Source organism: Babylonia areolata, chromosome 9 (genome assembly GCF_041734735.1).
Source record: "Babylonia areolata isolate BAREFJ2019XMU chromosome 9, ASM4173473v1, whole genome shotgun sequence".
Classification (NCBI taxonomy): Eukaryota; Metazoa; Mollusca; class Gastropoda; order Neogastropoda; family Buccinidae; genus Babylonia; species Babylonia areolata.
The window spans coordinates 25,096,793-25,115,468 of NC_134884.1; the positions used below are offsets into that span (position 1 = coordinate 25,096,793).

General features: G+C 41.3%; 1 protein-coding gene across 1 annotated transcript in view; it reads right to left on the reverse strand.

Annotated features, from left to right (window-relative positions):
- Positions 1–18,676, reverse strand: part of LOC143286162 (uncharacterized) — a 90,257-nt gene that overhangs the window by 64,886 nt on the left and 6,695 nt on the right. Inside the window, exons 6-16 of the mRNA XM_076593767.1 lie at positions 18,121–18,252; positions 17,490–17,545; positions 16,587–16,730; positions 14,467–15,544; positions 13,138–13,215; positions 12,523–12,712; positions 8,379–8,567; positions 5,373–5,501; positions 4,881–5,027; positions 2,712–2,903; positions 1,336–1,470 (exon numbers count right to left, since the gene is read on the reverse strand). Of these exons, the coding sequence (XP_076449882.1) occupies positions 1,336–1,470; positions 2,712–2,903; positions 4,881–5,027; positions 5,373–5,501; positions 8,379–8,567; positions 12,523–12,712; positions 13,138–13,215; positions 14,467–15,544; positions 16,587–16,730; positions 17,490–17,545; positions 18,121–18,252 (2,470 nt within the window). The remainder of the gene's footprint in view (positions 1–1,335; positions 1,471–2,711; positions 2,904–4,880; positions 5,028–5,372; positions 5,502–8,378; positions 8,568–12,522; positions 12,713–13,137; positions 13,216–14,466; positions 15,545–16,586; positions 16,731–17,489; positions 17,546–18,120; positions 18,253–18,676) is intronic.

The following is an 18,676-nucleotide window of genomic DNA, read 5'->3' on the forward strand; positions in this document are numbered from 1 at the left end:
AACTTCATGGGAAAGGCAGATGGAAGAGTGACAGAGCATTTCCCATAACACTAATTTGTGAAACTGAAAGCAGAAAATCTTCCTGAGAAAGGCATTTAAAAACCTTGTATGGATGCAAACACAAATTTACACATCTACGTGTTTGTGTATATGAGTTGGTATAAAACTGCATGTTCCTACCTCCCAACAAACGAACTGTTTTCCATTCTGACATCAGGCCATTAAAACATCCCATACCCTTGTCAGAATCCTGGTTGTCCCTGCAGACACTTTTTTTTTCAGTTCTGAAAGAAATCAATATATCTAACTTGATTTAAATCCTACTTAATAAAATCCTGTAGAAAACCAATATCTTTAACTTGATTTAAATCTTACTAAAGGAAATCAGTATATTTCTAACTTTTTAAAGTTTGCATGGACTGAAACATATACATGTACGTGAACTGGTCTAGCTTTAACCATAATTATTTAAAATATTTTTTTCTTGATCTAAATTTTACATGGACTGAGTAAGACGTGTATCTTCTTCTTCTTCTGCATTCGTGGGCTGCACACAGCTGTCCAAGTTCTAAACAGAACCACACACTTAGCCGACAGCGAGCTCCCGCGGACAGCACAGATAGTGCCAGATCCTAACCCTCCTTCTTTGTCTTATATTAAAACGCGGCAATTTCCCACGCCTTTTGGGCAGGCTTGTGAGCGTACGTCAGATTCTGTGGCATTAAAGTTTGTACTGTCGGATAGTTCAGACATTTCTCTTTCTGATGGTGGTAGTACCTTTCTCCATAGGAACCGGTCTTTTAATATCGCAGCGTTTATTTGTGAGAACTGTTTGCTGGCAACTGTGACTGGCCGATGTCGTGATTCATGCATGCTGGGTATGTTCTTGTTTCCATAACCCACCGAACGCTGACATGGATTACAGGATCTTTTACATGCGTCCTTGATCTTCTGCTTGAGTATACATATGAAGGGGGTTCAGGCACTAGCAAGTCCGCACATATGTTGACCTGTGAGACTGGAAAAATCTCCACCCTTCACCCACCAGGCGCCGTCACCGAGACTTGAACCCAGGACCCTCAGATTGAAAGTCAAACGCTTTAACCACTCAGCTACTGTGCCTGTCATACGTGGATGAATTGGTCTTTCTAATCTTGTTTTAACTGACCTTTTAACATCATTTTGTGTTCTCTTCCATTCTTTTTTTTTGTTTTATTTAACTGTCCAATATCCAGCCCTGAAATGGCACCTCTGTGGCTGGCCAGGCTATGATCAACATTATTGGATTTGACCTGATTTTATTTGAAGGCAGACATGAACAGCGAGTGATGGTACCTGATCGATTTTTATCATGTTCTCGACAGCGGTGGTGGTGATGATGATGCGACAGCGGTCAGGATCATCCATAAGTTTCTCGACCAGACTCTTCAGGGTGTTGAGGTGCATCTTCTCAAAGCACATGTGTACCACCTGGGATTATATATGTATATACATATGTCAAATAATAAAGACCTCATCATAAACAATACACAGTACTAACTTTGAACATTTCATTTGAAACTCTCCAAAACATGAATAATCTCCAGTCTGTTGTGATCTAAATACACTCATATTTTTGTTTTAAAACAGAAATACATACATAGAGGCACATTCAAAGAAACTCAAACTATTTATTTCACTACAAACATCATTACAGAAGAAGAAGAAGAAATAAAGAAAACTGAAGCATTCACATCGCAAACAAAGACCTATTATCTGTAAATGATTGATAGCTTTTCAAGATACACTGATTTTGTTTGTTTGTTTGAGACCATTTCTGCATAAGTTTTTTTTCTGGAATTCAGGGCTGTTAACAGAACCTAAGAGATTATGGGTATAGGCTGGATGTAAAAAAAAAAAATTTAAAAACTTAAAAAGTACGCTCCTTGCCCTCGTAAATGAAGAACTGATCTGTGCCCACAATGTATACTGTATTTGTATTGTACTGTATTGTATTGTACTGTATCATTTTTTGTCACAACAGATTTCTCTGTGTGAAATTCCAGCTGTTCTCAGCATCGCCACAGTGCAATGCCACTTAATTCTTTTCTTTTTTCAGCCTGTTGACTATAAAAGTGGATTCTTTTTTCAGCCTGTTGACTATAAAAGTGGATTCTTTTTTCAGCCTGTTGACTATAAAAGTGGATTTTTCCACATCATTTTGCCAGGGACAACTCTCTTGTTGCCATGGGTTCTTTAACGTGTGTTTACTGCACACAGCACAAGACGACTTTATGATTTAGTGAAGGAGGCAGTAAAAATCCCAGTCTGTATGTAGCTTATGGGAATCGGGGACTTAGGTTCATGATTTAGTGAAGGAGGCAGTAAAAATCCCAGTAGCCTATATATGGGAATCAGGGACTTAGGTTTATGATTTAGTGAAGGAGGCAGTAAAAATCCCAGTCTGTATGAAGCCTATATATGGGAATTAGGGACTTCGGTTCATGATTTAGTGAAGGAGGCAGTAAAAATCCCAGTCTGTATGTAGCCTATATATGGGAATCAGGGACTTCGGTTCATGATTTAGTGAAGGAGGCAGTAAAAATCCCAGTCTGTATATATGGGAATTGGACCCGTGAACACTCACTTCCTAATCCTACTCGGGCACATTACCGCTAGGCCACCACCACCACTCCATCCCCCCTTTCCCCAACACCCCCTGTTCTGCTGACCTGCTCCACTCTGCCGTAGACAGAGGCCTCCAGGCGCGAGGCGAACACCAGCACGGGGTCAGTCTGGAAGGCTTTCTGGAAGTCGGCCATGGCCGAGGACCAGCGGGTCCCGAACACCATCACCTGCCGCGTGACCGGCAGACTCTTGTACTCCTTCAGCTTCTTGCCAAACAGCTCCATCACCTCACGAACCTGCCCACAGCCCAACACACTGACAGCACAAAAAAGAAAGGGAAAAGAAAGAGAGATTCTGAGGGGTAGGGTGGGGGAGAGAAACATGGCGAGAGAAAAAAAAACAGATGGGCATAAGCAACCAAACAGAGAGATAGGGAAAGAAAGGGATACATGAAAAAGATAATAAGCAAATATTTTAAATGAGAGGCGGAGAGACAGGGAGAGGTGGGGAAAAAGAAAAACATGGGAAAGATAAGGGATGAGCAAAAGGAAGATTTACAGACAAGCAAAGAAAGAAAGGAAAAAGAAAGAAAGATGAGAAAAAGATTGGTGAAGAAAAGAGATGGTGGGCCAGAGTTTACAAGCAAGCAAAGACTAAGATTGAAAAAGGAAAGGGAGGTGGGAGAAAATGTGGCACAGAAAAGAGATTGGATGACAGAAAGATTACAATCAAGCAAAATGAGAGTGTGAGAAAATAAAGGAAAAAGAAAGATGAGGAAAAGATGGTGAAGAAAAGTGATGGCCGAGAGAAAGATTACATGCATGCAAAGAGAGAAGGAAAAAGAAAGGAGAAAGAAATGGAGATGGCGAAGAAAAGAAACGGGCAAGGGAAAGATCTCAAGCAAGCACAGAGAGACTAACAATGATTTTTCTTTTTTTTTTATAATTCTGATAACACCCACAGAAGTGACAGGTTATGCAAACCTAAATGAAACTAAAAACACTTCCTGATACCCCCTGCAAGTCCATTATCATAACTTCTGCTAAATATGATGCTTGAAATAAAAAGCTTACACAAATCTAGCTTTGATTCATGTAACATCATATTCTTTATTTTTCTCTACCTTTGTGTGTGTATGAGTATGAGCATCAGTGGCTCAAGGAGGCGTCACTGCATTTGGACAAATCCACATACGCTACACCACATCTACCAGATGCCTGACCAGCAGGGTAACCCAATGTGCTTAAGTATGAGTAAGAAAATGGGAGAGAGAAAAAAGTTTGTTGAAAAAGAAAGAAAAAAGACTCCTGCTACATCCACTATGCATTCCAACCATGAAGAAAATAGCAAACAAGCAAATATAATTGAAATAGCAACAGATGACAACACAAAACAGACAAGCGTACAGAGAGGCAAACACAGGGTTCGTCACAAACGGGAGCGCTGAGCGGAACGCTCTGAAAAAACAAATTGCGCTCTGGAAAATTCCTTGACTCAGAGCGCTTGCGCTCTTGATTTTGAAAAGACATAAGCATACACTATTGTATCTAAATTGTTATTCCATTGTCCATCACAAACAAGAGTCAAAAGCGCGATCGTTTTGCATTTACCAAAGTTTGAAAGCCGTCTGTTTACGTTTTGTTAGTTCAACCGGAAGTAGGCCTAGTGAATCAGGGGAGGCTATGCAAAAGAGCGCTCTTCAGACTTGAAGAGTAGAAAAGTGGAGCGCACGATCGATTTCGCGGCCGTGCAAAATCAAAATGCTGAAATATTTGATCCCAAAAAGGAAGGCTGACGGTTTGTAGTGTGCGCTCTTAGTTTTCAGTTTGCGCTCATCAAAATTCTGAAACTAGAGCGCAGGCGCTCATGTGAAAAAATGTTAAATGACGAACCCTGCAAACATGATGGCAGACAGACACTCGCACAAGAGAATATTGTATAGTTGTTTACACATGTGTGGTTTTACATGCGTATCTATATACATTTCCTTAACCACGCTTCCCTCTTCACCTCCTGTGCAACTCCCTTCTCTCCCCATCCCCCAAAAAAAACCCTTCTCCCACCCACTCCTCGTTTTCTTTGTATTTGAAAACAAAAGGAAAAAAAAGAAGAAATTTGCTCTTTATCTGTATAAAGCACTTAAGAAGTGTATATGTCACATAATGGAGACTTTGAATGTACAACTTGAGCATTTAACTGTAGAATAGAACAATAACACTAAAAGTGAAGACGCTGAATTGAAGACCATCATTACAACTACAAGAGAAGCTGACCTCCTCAGAAAACTCCTCCACCAGGACCTCTGCCCCATCCAGCACCAGGTGACAAAGGCGGTCCAGGTGTGTGTAACGGCTGTGCAGCATCCGCAACAGGCAGTGAGGCGTGGCAACCAGCAGGTCACATCCTCTCAGCAGCGACATCTGAAATTGTTCATCCATCCCCTTTTCAGAGCCATGGCTGTCATCGTTCACCATAATGAAACATTAAAAAGGTTCTTTATTTCTTCTTTTTTTCTTTTTTTTCCTTTTTTTTTCGATAATCTTGATAAAAATCCTTTCATGAGGAACTGTAAACTCTGATCACAACAATAATAGTTATTGTGAGCAACACAACCACATGATAATTTCTAGACATAATATAGTTGACTTAAATGACCCAGAAAAAAAAGAAGAAAACAGAACAAGCAGAAAAGGTAGGTGATGAAGAAGCACATGAAGTAGCAGAAGCCAACTGTCCAGGAGAAGAAATAACAAATTGTTACTCACCACATAATGATCACCAGAGCCGTAAATGCAGAGCACCCTGAGAGTTGTCTGGTTTCCGATAATGTTATGTGCGTAGCGTTGGATTTCGTCTGCCTTCTTGCACGAGGGCACCAGGATCACCGCTTTGGGCTGTGGGCAACAACCACTTCCATATTTACTGTCATTTAATAGCAGTTTAGAAGCCAGATTACTTCCACATTTATTGACATTTCATAACAGTTTAGAAGCCAGATTACTTCCACACTTATTGACATTTCATAACAGTTTAGAAGCCAGATTAATTCCACATTTATTAACATTTCATAACAGTTTAGAAGGCAGATTACTTCCACACTTATTGACATTTCATAACAGTTTAGAAGGCAGATTACTTCCACATTTATTAACATTTTGTAATAGTTTAGAAGGCAGATTACTTCCACACTTATTGACATTTCATAACAGTTTAGAAGGCAGATTACTTCCACATTTATTAACATTTTGTAATAGTTTAGAAGGCAGATTACTTCCACACTTATTGACATTTCATACCAGTTTCAAAGCCAGATTACTTCCACATTTATTAACATTTCATAACAGTTTAGAAGCCAGATTACTTCCACACTTATTGACATTTCATAACAGTTTAGAAGCCAGATTACTTCCACATTTATTGACATTTAATAACAGTTTAGAAGCCAGATTACTTCCACATTTATTGACATTTCATAACAGTTTAGAAGCCAGATTACTTCCACATTTATTAACATTTCATAACAGTTTAGAAGCCAGATTACTTCCACACTTATTGACATTTCATAACAGTTTAGAAGCCAGATTAATTCCACATTTATTAACATTTCATAACAGTTTAGAAGGCAGATTACTTCCACACTTATTGACATTTCATAACAGTTTAGAAGGCAGATTACTTCCACATTTATTAACATTTTGTAATAGTTTAGAAGGCAGATTACTTCCACACTTATTGACATTTCATACCAGTTTCAAAGCCAGATTACTTCCACATTTATTAACATTTTGTAATAGTTTAAAAGGCAGATTACTTCCACACTTATTGACATTTCATAACAGTTTAGAAGCCAGATTACTTCCACATTTATCAACATTTCATAACAGTTTAGAAGCCAGATTACTTCCACATTTATTAACATTTCATAACAGTTTAGAAGGCAGATTACTTCCACATTTATTAACATTTCATAACAGTTTAGAAGGCAGATTACTTCCACACTTATTGACATTTCATAACAGTTTAGAAAACAGATTACTTCTACATTTATCAACATTTCATAACAGTTTAGAAGCCAGATTAATTCCACACTTATTGACATTTCATAACAGTTCTGAAGCAAGATTACTTCTTCCACATTTACTGACATTTCATAACAGTTTCAAAGCCAGATTACTTCCACATTTATTAACATTTTGTAACAGTTTAGAAGGCAGATTACTTCCACACTCATTGACATTTCATAACAGTTTAGAAGCCAGATTACTTCCACATTTATTAACATTTCATAACAGTTTAGAAGGCAGATTACTTCCACACTTATTGACATTTCATAACAGTTTAGAAGGCAGATTACTTCCACACTTATTGACATTTCATAATAGTTTAGAAGGCAGATTACTTCCACACTTATTGACATTTCATAACAGTTTAGAAGGCAGATTACTTCCACACTTATTGACATTTCATAACAGTTTAGAAGCCAGATTACTTCTACATTTATCAACATTTCATAACAGTTTAGAAGCCAGATTAATTCCACACTTATTGACATTTCATAACAGTTCTGAAGCAAGATTACTTCTTCCACATTTACTGACATTTCATAACAGTTTCAAAGCCAGATTACTTCCACATTTATTAACATTTTGTAACAGTTTAGAAGGCAGATTACGTCCACACTTATTGACATTTCATAACAGTTTAGAAAACAGATTACTTCTACATTTATCAACATTTCATAACAGTTTAGAAGGCAGATTACTTCCACATTTACTGACATTTCATAACAGTTTTGAAGCCCAATGACTTTCAACATTTATCAACAGTTTAGAAGCAAATACCTTCCACATTCATTAACAGTTCTGATGCCAATCATTTCCACATCAATAAGTTAAGAAGCCATCTTTGTTTCATAAAAGGCCATAACCAACAAATAAAATAATCATTTTCATGTAGTCCTTGCTTCCAGATTGATTAATGATTTAGAAACCACTGACTCCCACATCAACAAAGATCTATGGTTTGAAAAAAATGTCAAATGAATATGTTTCAAGACAAGGCCTGAAAGATTTAAGAGTGCAGCAGTATCTGATACTTTGTGATGGAGATTTCAAGAACAAAGGTCTGTAGTATACAAATGTTCCAAAACCAAGGGACTTGCATCTGTAACGTGGGATTTCAAACGTATGTGAGACCTCCAGTTAATTTTCTCGTCATCAATCATTATACGTAAGTCTGGTCATGCAGCACATAGACCATGATGTATTACATCTCTCTCATCCCTTCACGTGCAGCTGTCCTCTGGATGTAAAACCTAAGTCAGTCTGTATGGAGGATTAATTACATAAAATAATCTAAGAAAGCTAATTAACTCATTCTACCCCACAGCTACATTCTGATACAACTCCCCTGGACCAGTACTACATGAGACCACTGCAGTAAAAAGTAGCGCTGTTCACTAAAACGGCAAAAGCTGAATTGCTAGTCAAACAAAGCTTCATTTTCATGCTTCCTGAATCCATAAACGGATCAGTTTATAATGCAAACTGTACCAAGCAAGAATACATGAAATCAGCATAGTGTATTGGTACAAGAATACTTGTACCAGGTCCACAGGGGAAGTAATCATGATACAAGTTCACTCATACCTGGAGTAGAATGAGTTAAGTCATTCAATAACCTAAAACATGAAAAGAAAAAAAAAAATCCAAAACAAAACAAAAGCACCCACAAAACTGAAAAGAACAGCATATTCTAGAGACTACACTCACCCCCATTCCGTTGGGCAGTTTCTGGTACTTGGAGAACTTAAGCAGTTCGGACATGAGGGAAGGCAGGTAGGCCGTGGTCTTGCCGCTCTGGCGAGGTGTGATGCCAATGATGTGGCGGCCCCGTGACAGGGCAGGCCATGTGTGGGCCTGAATGGCCCGAGGGGTTTTGAACCCCTCGTGGAGCATGTACTGCAACACACACACACATACACACACATAAATATTCACACACATATGCACAGAAACATTCACACACCAGCGTTCAAATTTAACTCTCTTTTTTTTGAGTGCCAGTCGGGCACTCTGGACAAAACATCTGAGTGTCCAATTGTGGTTTTGGGTGCCAGCATAATAAAATGAAAATAAAATCTTTGATTGAGTTATAATTTGCATTTGTGTTGATGTTTGGAAAACCGCATTCAAAATGTCCATACGCCTGAACCCCATGGGCCTGTTGATAGCTTCTTTTCTCTTTCTGCCACATCTTGCTCAAGAGAGAGCAGAGCTCTCCCTGCTGCTGTCTCTGACACAAACTTTTTTCTGGCTTCTTGTCTTTCCAGACTCAACTTGTGCGCTTGAGATTGGGAGTGCCTCAAGAGTGTGAACCTTTTGATCACTTTTGATCCATCAACAAAGTTCATTTTTTGCTTTTCCAATCCCACCTCCCCTCTGTTCGGTCCCCTTCCAACACGGTACACACATGAGCACTTGGGTGCCATCTTCCTACTTTCAACAGTGTGCCAAGGAAAGTCTTTCTGCCAGGCTTCATTGTACATGCGCTGGCACTTTGATTCGTACTCCTGCTGTTTATTCTTTTTGTCATTCTGAGCATTCATCTCTGTTTCTGGTGCCTTTCTTTTCACACTGCAGAAGGGAAACATCGTTCATCACTAATGCGCCATGAACGTCAACATCTGATCGCGTACACACAAAGATGCAGCTCTGTGAAGCGAGCTGCAGCAGACGGCACTTTACATTTTGATCAACTGCGTTTGAGCTTGCTTTCTTGGTGTGTCTTTTAATTAATTTTCTTTCAGCTCTATGAATTTCTGAGTGCCAACTGGGCACTCTCGACAGAAAATGTGCGTGCCCGAGCCAAATTTTCGCAGCATTTGCACCTGGGCACCCGCTAAATCCGAACCCTACACACACACAAATGCACAACACAGAGAACACACACACAAACATATACACCACCACAGATCAATCATGTCACTACTAACTGTATTGTACTGTACTGTACTGTATTGTATTGTATTGTATTGTATTGTATTTTTTCACAACAGATTTCTCTGCACAAAATTCCAGCTGCAGTACCAGTGTACCACCCATTTTTTTTTCCTCCCTGCAAGTTTACTTTTTTTTTTTCCCTATCAACGTATTTTTGTTTTTCTGAAGTTTTGCCTGGGACAAACCTATTGTTGCTGTGGGTTCTTTTATGTGCGCTAAGAGCATGCTGCACTCAGGACCTCAGTTTACTGTCTTATCTGAATGACTGAGTGTTAGCACCTAAATGTCGTGCTTGTCCAATTCAAATTAAAGCGGTGCAGAATAGCATACAGGTACATGTTTTACATGTTGTTTTTATCTTGAGGCTTGAACTCAAATATGTGGATGAATTCCAACAACAAAAAATGTGGTGCAGAATTACTAATGGAAGTCTTTATGATGCTGTGAAAATATTTGTAACCCAAAGATGGAATCAACAAACGATTTCATCTTTGATCCTTTTTTGCTGAAAAGACAGATCTGATTTTTGTGTGTGATTTTATTTATTTATTTTTTAATTTTTTTTATACATATTCCATTTGTGAATCAACTGATCCAAGCAAAACTGATACTGGGATTTGCAAGAAGTCGATTCTCCTAACCCCTCCACCAACACAGAGTTCCTCTCCTGTCACAACCATTTTTCCACTTCTTCCAAACAGCAAAACCAAAAACAATCAGACAATCCATATGTCAAAGGCTGTTTAAACTGATCTTCAGAATGACCATTACCTTGACTAATTCAAAACACAATTCTTTTATCATAAAAAAAGAGAAAAAGAAAGAGACAGAACATGCTTTGTTCAACAATTTTCATCACAGTGTCAAATGAAAATAATAAACAAAGATATGATAATCCACTTCATTCAATCCACATCTATACACAATTTTTATTTCAGAGTTCATAATGCACACACTCAGGTAAATGAGCAAACACTTGCAAACTCTTAACTATCAAAATAAACCACCTTCTTTTGTTACATATATAAACCACCACTTGCCTCACACTCACAAACACACACCCTCCCGGACACACACACACACATGCCCACCATCACCCCCACCCCCACATGATTTACTGTACATACACATCTATGATCTGCAGGCACTTGTATCTATGATCTGCAGGCACTTGTATCCAGCAGGTACCAGTTCCGCAATTAAAAAGTCAAAAACTGCATATATAAGGGTGCAAATCTTCCGGCATATGCCAGAAATCTGGCGTGGCAGTCACTGATTTTCGGTAATTTCTGGCATGGAGACATTTCGTCAGAGAGCTGTCTGGAATGGAAATATTCTGTATGGGAATTTTCCAGCACAGAAAAATCTTTTGTTGAGTGCTTTTTTACCCTTACATATTTTGATTTAGTGGTCTGTGACAAAACTTCGAATAAAAGGAGGGGAAGGTGGAGGGGGAGGGAGAGGAGGAGGAGGAGGGGGGGAGAGGGAGAAACAAGTCTGCACATGGGAAGCGCTGTCTGGTGAAGGGAAGCAAGAGGAGTGAGTGAGGAGTGTGGTCTGGTAAGGGGATGAGAAGGAAAGCAGGAAAGTTGAGGTCAGGTTTGTGTTGACTTGATTTCAGTTATGAATATGATTCTGCAGAATGGCGATTTCCTTTTCTTATCAGCATACATGACCTTAACACTGAGATGATGGGGAGTGAGAGGTGAGAGGAGAATGGCACAGAGAGAGAGCAATGGGGAGAGAGACAGTCTTGTAGAGAGAGAGAGAGAGAGGGGGGGGGAGGGATCACAGTCAAAGTATAGGAATGGCGGGAGGGTGTTGAGGGGACCAGGATAGCCCTGCAGTGATTTTGACAGCTCTGCCAGTGAGAGTGACAGGGTGAAGTGCGGGGTGGAGGTAGGTTTGGGGAGGGAGGAAGGTGGGCACAGCTCTGCCAGTGAGAGTGACAGGGTGAAGTGCGGGGTGGAGGAAGGTTCGGGGAGGGAGGAAGGTGGGCACAGCTCTGCCAGTGAGAGTGACAGGGTGAAGTGCGGGGTGGAGGTAGGTTTGGGGAGGGAGGAAGGTGGGCACAGCTCTGCCAGTGAGAGTGACAGGGTGAAGTGCGGGGTGGAGGAAGGTTCGGGGAGGGAGGAAGGTGGGCACAGCTCTGCCAGTGGGTGTGAAGGGTGAGGTGGGGATGGAGGAAGGTTTGGGGTGAGGTGGGGGTGGAGGAAGGCTGGGGAGGGAGGAAGGTGGGCACAGCTCTGCCAGTGGGTGTGAAGGGTGAGGTGGGAATGGAGGAAGGTTTGGGGTGAGGTGGGGGTGGAGGAAGGCTGGGGAGGGAGGAAGGTGGGCACAGCTCTGCCAGTGGGTGTGAAGGGTGAGGTGGGGATGGAGGAAGGTTTGGGGTGAGGTGTGGGTGGAGGAAGGCTGGGGAGGGAGGAAGGTGGGCACTGCTCTGCCAGTGGGTGTGAAGGGTGAGGTGGGGATGGAGGAAGGTTTGGGGTGAGGTGGGGGTGGAGGAAGGCTGGGGAGGGAGGAAGGTGGGCACAGCTCTGCCAGTGGGTGTGAAGGGTGAGGTGGGGGTGGAGGAAGGTTTGGGGTGAGGTGGGGGTGGAGGAAGGCTGGGGAGAGAGGAAGGTGGGCACAGCCATTCAGTATGTTGCTCTCTTGGACTGACTACAGACAGCTCTCACTGGCCATCGAATAGCTGACACAAACAGGTAGGTGGGTTGTTGTTTTTTTGTTTGTTTGTTTGATTTTTTTATTTTTGCTTTCCAGAAAATGGATGTTCCATTTATGACAGAAACCTAAAAACTGAAATCCGTCGCAGGACAGAAGAGTTGCACCCATGAGAGAGAGAGAGAGAGAGAGAGAGAGAGAGAGAGAGAGAGAGAGAGAGAAGAAACTCCCATCAGAAATAGAAACTCACATTCTTCACAATACTGTCCAGCTGTATTTCTTCCACATCAAAGACTGGCTGGGGCAGGTGGATGCCCCAGGCGATGGTGCCCAGGAAGGGTCTGGGCATGGTGCGATCCGGACGCCACACCAGGGGAACTTTCAGCTGACAGCTGTCATCATGAGCGTCCGTGGGCTGGCCACCCAGCAGGTTTAACAGGCTGGAATCATCACACACACTGTGTCCTTGCTGTCAGAATCAGACCCTTCACACTGGCTTGGAGGACACTCAACACTTAAGACTTGGTTTGTACAAAAGGTATATTTAAAAAAAGTTAATTAAAGTACAAAGAAACAGAAGCTGAGATGGTTAAGAAAGTATGTACACACACACAAACACACACACACACACACACACACAAAGAGATACAGAATGGAGTGCCTTAATAAAAAGTTGATTATGTATAGACTATAGAGGGTGCTTGAAAAAGGATGTTTTTCATATTCATTCTAAAAAATGAGTCAGGCATTGTGACAGACTGAAAAAGGCAGTGAATTGCACACTGTACAGCTGAAGAACTATAAACTCTCCTGTCGTGTTTCTCTTTTGAATTTGGGAACTTGCAGCACAAGCATTGGTACTCACGATTCTCCTTTATTCTGACTGTCAATCCTCTGCTGCCTCTGGACACATAAGCTCTCTTCTGCACATGGATCCTCGGACCTGAAGTTTTCATTAAAAAAATAAACTTACTTTTCATCAAGATTAATCAGTTAAAGAAATTAAACCAAACTTTAGCTCAGTTTCAAACAGGTGATTTTCGTTCCGAATATTTCAGTGGACATGACGACACAGCAAGCAACAGGTCCACAGGAAGAAGAGAGGAGAGGAAGGAAGACAAATCCTGTCTTGCTTCACTTTATCCTCTCTCTCTTTCCTTCTATCCATAATCACCTGACTGAATCAGAGAATGAACAATACTCTGAACACTGACTGAGACAGCCAGGGGGAGCACTCTTTATCGTAGAGTACATGTATGCACAAAATAAATTTCACATCCTGGTTACACCTACCATATATCGTGGTAACTGAAATGAGCAGAAATAACCAAATACAATGTTTGCTGTGAAACTGACTGCTTTCACTGGTTACTGACTCTGGGCAAGCTTGATATTCTGGGTGGTACTGAATGTCTGAGGAACAAAACAACAAAGAATAAGAGATTAACTGCACTGACAAACCGATATGGCATAGTTGTCTTCTTCACTGATATATGAACTAGACATTAAAATTTCAAATCACCTGAGTTAAGGCATTTATACAACATTTAAAACTGGATTAAAAACTGACAAGAATGTTATTGAAGTAAATGTTGTACCAATTACATTACAATTTTTGCATGCATGCTTTTTAAGTGTGTTTTTGTTCATAAACTGACCTAGCAGAAAGTCAATAAATTATTTGTTCATAAACTGACCTAGCTTCTTAAGTCTATATCCAATGTCCATGGTAGGTGTATACACCTGTGATGCACATGTCGATTCAATTAAAGTTCTCTCTGCATCACAGTTTTATGTTAATTCAACTCATTTTCATTGTCAGGAGGAAAAAACAACAACTGTTAGAGCCTTTAGGACTGCAACAGAACAGAAAGTACAATCTAATCCACACTATTTTAGCTACAAGTACAATAAACATGCATACACAGAAAACAAACATGCAAGAATAAAAAATAAAAAATCTCACAATTCACCCAATTGACTCTCTTACTGGGATATTTCCAATAATCGTCACAATGACAGAACCAAAATGTGAGTGCCGGCTGCTTCAAAACAAGACTGTCAGCTAACTCAGATTTAAAAAAAAAAAAAAAAAAAAAAGAAAAAAAACCCAAAAACTACAGCAACTCAACTGATGAATCAATCAGCCAGCATACATACAAACATTACAAAGACAGTAGGAAATAACACTAACCCCAGCTGCTGTTCCATGTGAGGCATCTGAGGATCCATATTGAGATCAATGGCACGCAGACTGGGGACACTGACAGGAGCAGGCTGTGAACAGTCCGCAGAACATGTGTGCCTTGGAGTACGGCTCACATCAGCTTCCTGATTGAGGTCCATGGCACGCAGATTGCTGATCTCAGCAGCATGCTGTGAGGAGACCACGGAACCTCCGTGCTCCAGAGTACAGTTCACATCCTGGTGTTTGGCATTCTGGTTCCGATTCTGGTTCTGATGGTGCTTTCCAGCATCGATCAGGCTGGGTGAGCTGGTGTCTGAGACAGCACCGTCTCCAACTTGCCTCAAAGCCCCTGCAGTCTCAGTCACAGCACCATGGGACACTGCAGGAGGATGGTGAGGGGACTGGACAAGTCTTAACACATCCCCACTCATCAACTTCCTTAAACCTCGTCCCCGTCCTGCACTGCTCACCTTCCCTGATGGAGGAGGCACACCACCCATAGCTGATGATGTCATCGATGAGGAACGTGCACCTGAGAGTCCTGCTGCACTGGATGCCTGTGGCACAGCAGACTGAGCCATGGCAGGGAGGATGTGAGTCACGTGACCAGCAGTAGCCGACTCTACAGCATTGGCAAGCAACCCATATGTATCGTTCACCTTCACTTTGGAGTTCTGTTGTTTTAGATTCTTGCTGTTCGTATTAAAGCCCTGAAGCTCAGAGTAGGAACTGCTGTCAGAATCTGAAGGGTAGTGGACGGGAATTTTGCGGAAGTCAGCAGTACGCCTCAGCCACTCTGACACCAGTTCACAGTCGGAGTGTGGCCCTGTGTCTGGACCTGCGGGAGGAAGGGGAGACGACTTCACCTGACCCGCTCCATTTCCACTGTCCATTCTGGGGCCTGACCTTGACCCCAGGGCAGGCCTCGGCCTCACTTTGAATCTTCCCCGAGGACAGCTCATTGCTTCTGTGTCAGAGTCATACTTCTTCTGATGACTGAAGCGTTGAACTTTGGTAAGAACCTGTTTCAGTCCTTGCTCTGTTAATGTCTCCTCTCCTTTCATAGTGCCGCTACTGTGGGAGTCTGCAACAAGGGAACGATAATCAGTGCAGTTGATGCCACTGTTCATGTCCAACCGACGGTGGAGCCGTTTCTCTCTGTTGCTGCAAATGCTACTGCTGATGGGTGAAAACATTTCAGGCGGTTTTCTGTCAGGTGTTGTCTCTGAAAGATGCAGTCTTGTGCTCAAGCCTCTGTCCGCATCTGGCAAAAGAAAAGCTCTGTCCACATCTGAGAAAAGGAAAATACAACTGTGACCAAACACATACACACACTGACACACAGATGGTATCAGTCTGAATTTCAGTCAAATTATCCCTCCTGAAATCAACACACACTGACACACAGGTTTCAACAGTTGAATTTTAGTCAAAATATTGATATGAAATATCAAAAGACTGCAGTGAGGGCTCAACTTCATCCTGAGAAGAGGCCATCCAATCCGCTATTGCTACAACAAACCTTCCAACTAAAAAGAACACTCAGCAAGACAAACCAGGGCACCGATTAATGACAAACCCAATATGTTCAGCCTGTCACTCACGTCAGAATCGAAAGACAGAGTTTAGTTTCCTTCATAATAAGACAGAGAAAAAGCATCAGTCCATTTCCAAGTCAAGACAAGCACAATGAAACTCACTCATGCAAGTTCCAAACTATACCTGGATATGCTTTTGCCAAACTGACTGGAAATGACAAATATGAAGAACATCTCTAGGGAACACAACTCTTAATGTACAGGTCAAATCCTAACCAAGAAAGAAAGTCAGCACGAAGGCCTTGCAAATGATAAAATACACCAACCTGTCACCAAAATGGTGATGTAAACAACCGTCCATACCTAAGCTGCACAACTTGAACAATCACAAAATCAAACAACACTTCGCACTCTACAAATTGCACCACACAGGTAAAAAAATAAGGATGCGAAGATAATACTCTAGAAGCTTCTTCCGTGTTACCTTGTCCACAAACTCATGTAACTGAACCATAGAGTATTTCACATTCCCAACTGACACAGACCTGATTTCTGTCTTGTAATACAGGTGGAAAGGCAGATACGTACCCAAGTGCACAGCACAGGCGTACTCTTCCCTGATGAGGATGTCATTGATGTTGACCAGCTGGCCGTTCTTCAGCAGGTACAGAATGACCTGCAGTTTTCCACTTCTCTCCTGCTCCTTCACCAACACCTTGGCTTTCTCACAGTCTGCACACATACAAGCACGCACACACACACATTCACACACATATGCATGCACACACACATGCACACACACATATACATTTTTATTCTCAAACACCCCCATACACACACATGCATTTGTATTCACAAACCCAGCAACACACACACATATGCACACACACGTATACACAAACCCAGCAACACAAAGACACACGTATACATACATGCGAACAAAGAATCCCAAATCAATGTACTAGTTGTATGAAAACAAGTCCTCCATTTGCAATACAGTCACAAGCTCATACAAAAATATAACCAAGCTTACACACACACACACACACACATATGCACGCACGCTCGCTCACACACAAACATACACACAAGTAAATAACAAACTCTCCTACGGTGAACATAATTTTTTTTTTTACAAACTAAGCATCTTTTCATTATTTCCTGCACTGAACACTCTGACAGTCATTAAGTAAAATCATGTAGAACACACAATGACTTGTCTGTGAGAATTTGAACCTATGCCTTATTACAGCCTCATTTCCAGTTTTCACTGGACTGTGCCTAAAGACCAATGATTGAATGCACTGCTTAACATGTGCACATGCATGCATGGTCACAAAGACACATACACAAGCATGCACACACACACACACACACACACACACACACACGCACACACAAAAGCAACACGTATCCTTATACTGATGTGGCAGGAAAACAATCATCCATAACCATCACACACAAATATATGGACACTATCACATTTTCTACCTTTGGTCATTTGAGAGAAGTAGGTTTCTGCTGATGGATCCCACTTTTGGGCTGGTCTGTGTAAAAAAAAAAGAACAACAAAAAAACCCTCAACATTTCAACACAATATGACAATTACAAAAAATGTACAAAATCCAAACATTCATTATCAAGCACATGATTATCAATTAAGCATTGAGGAACCCTCAAATTAATTTTCTTCTTAATCATGAATAAAACAAAACTCAGTGACATATTGAACTTCCTTTCGGTCACTGTGTAGTCCAGTCTGACTCGCTTTTCACTGTTTTCTATAAATGGGAAGATACATTGAGTCTGAAATTGATGTTCTATACCACAGCATGAAGCATAAAAAATATATTTAAAAGTTTAAAAAAAAAAAAAAACAGTAGAAAAAAAGAATAAAGTGGAAGATAGTAAAGAGAAACGGAAACAAGATTTTGACAACTGAAATCAAATCAAATCAAATCAAAAACACTTTATCAATCAACAGGGAAATAAATTTGTGCAATCACCGGCTCGTTAAAACCTAATTACAGGCTCGTTAAAACCTAAGATACAAACACAAACACAAGCAAAAGCTATTGTGCCACCACTGATCGAAGCGCCACCTTCTGACTCCCGCAGTTACCTCTGAGGGACATGGATCCCTGTGTCTGTCGCCTCGATCACCAGAGACAGGGGCTGCAACCCCCACAGCTTCAGTGTCCGCACCTGAAAGGGCACCTCATGCTTCTGGTAACACTCTGGCAGTTTGTAGAGTCTGAAAAAAAGAACAACTGCCTTTTAAACACAAACAGAGATAAAAGGAAATTTTCTATCTAAAATTACGTTTAAATAACATACTTACCGTGACCCAACTAGTGCAGACTCCGGCAGGAGTCTGACATTCCTGTCCTGTGCAAACTACTATCCGCCTATGCGGAGAAAATGAGAGAACTACAGCCGATAACCTCCCGGAAGTAGGTAACGTCCCCTTTGTCCCCCTGGTTATCGCCCTCTTTTTCCGGCAGCCATCTCGACACCTGTTCCTGTGCACTTCATACGGCTAAGTTTTTCGCATTTTCTACCTGTCTATCGATTCTTTGGCGTTTCTGTTTTGTGTCCAATTATGTCTTCAAACAGGTCGCACAATTATGTAGCCCGACTGGGAGATCAGGCTAAAATTAAGGCACGATCGCAATCGA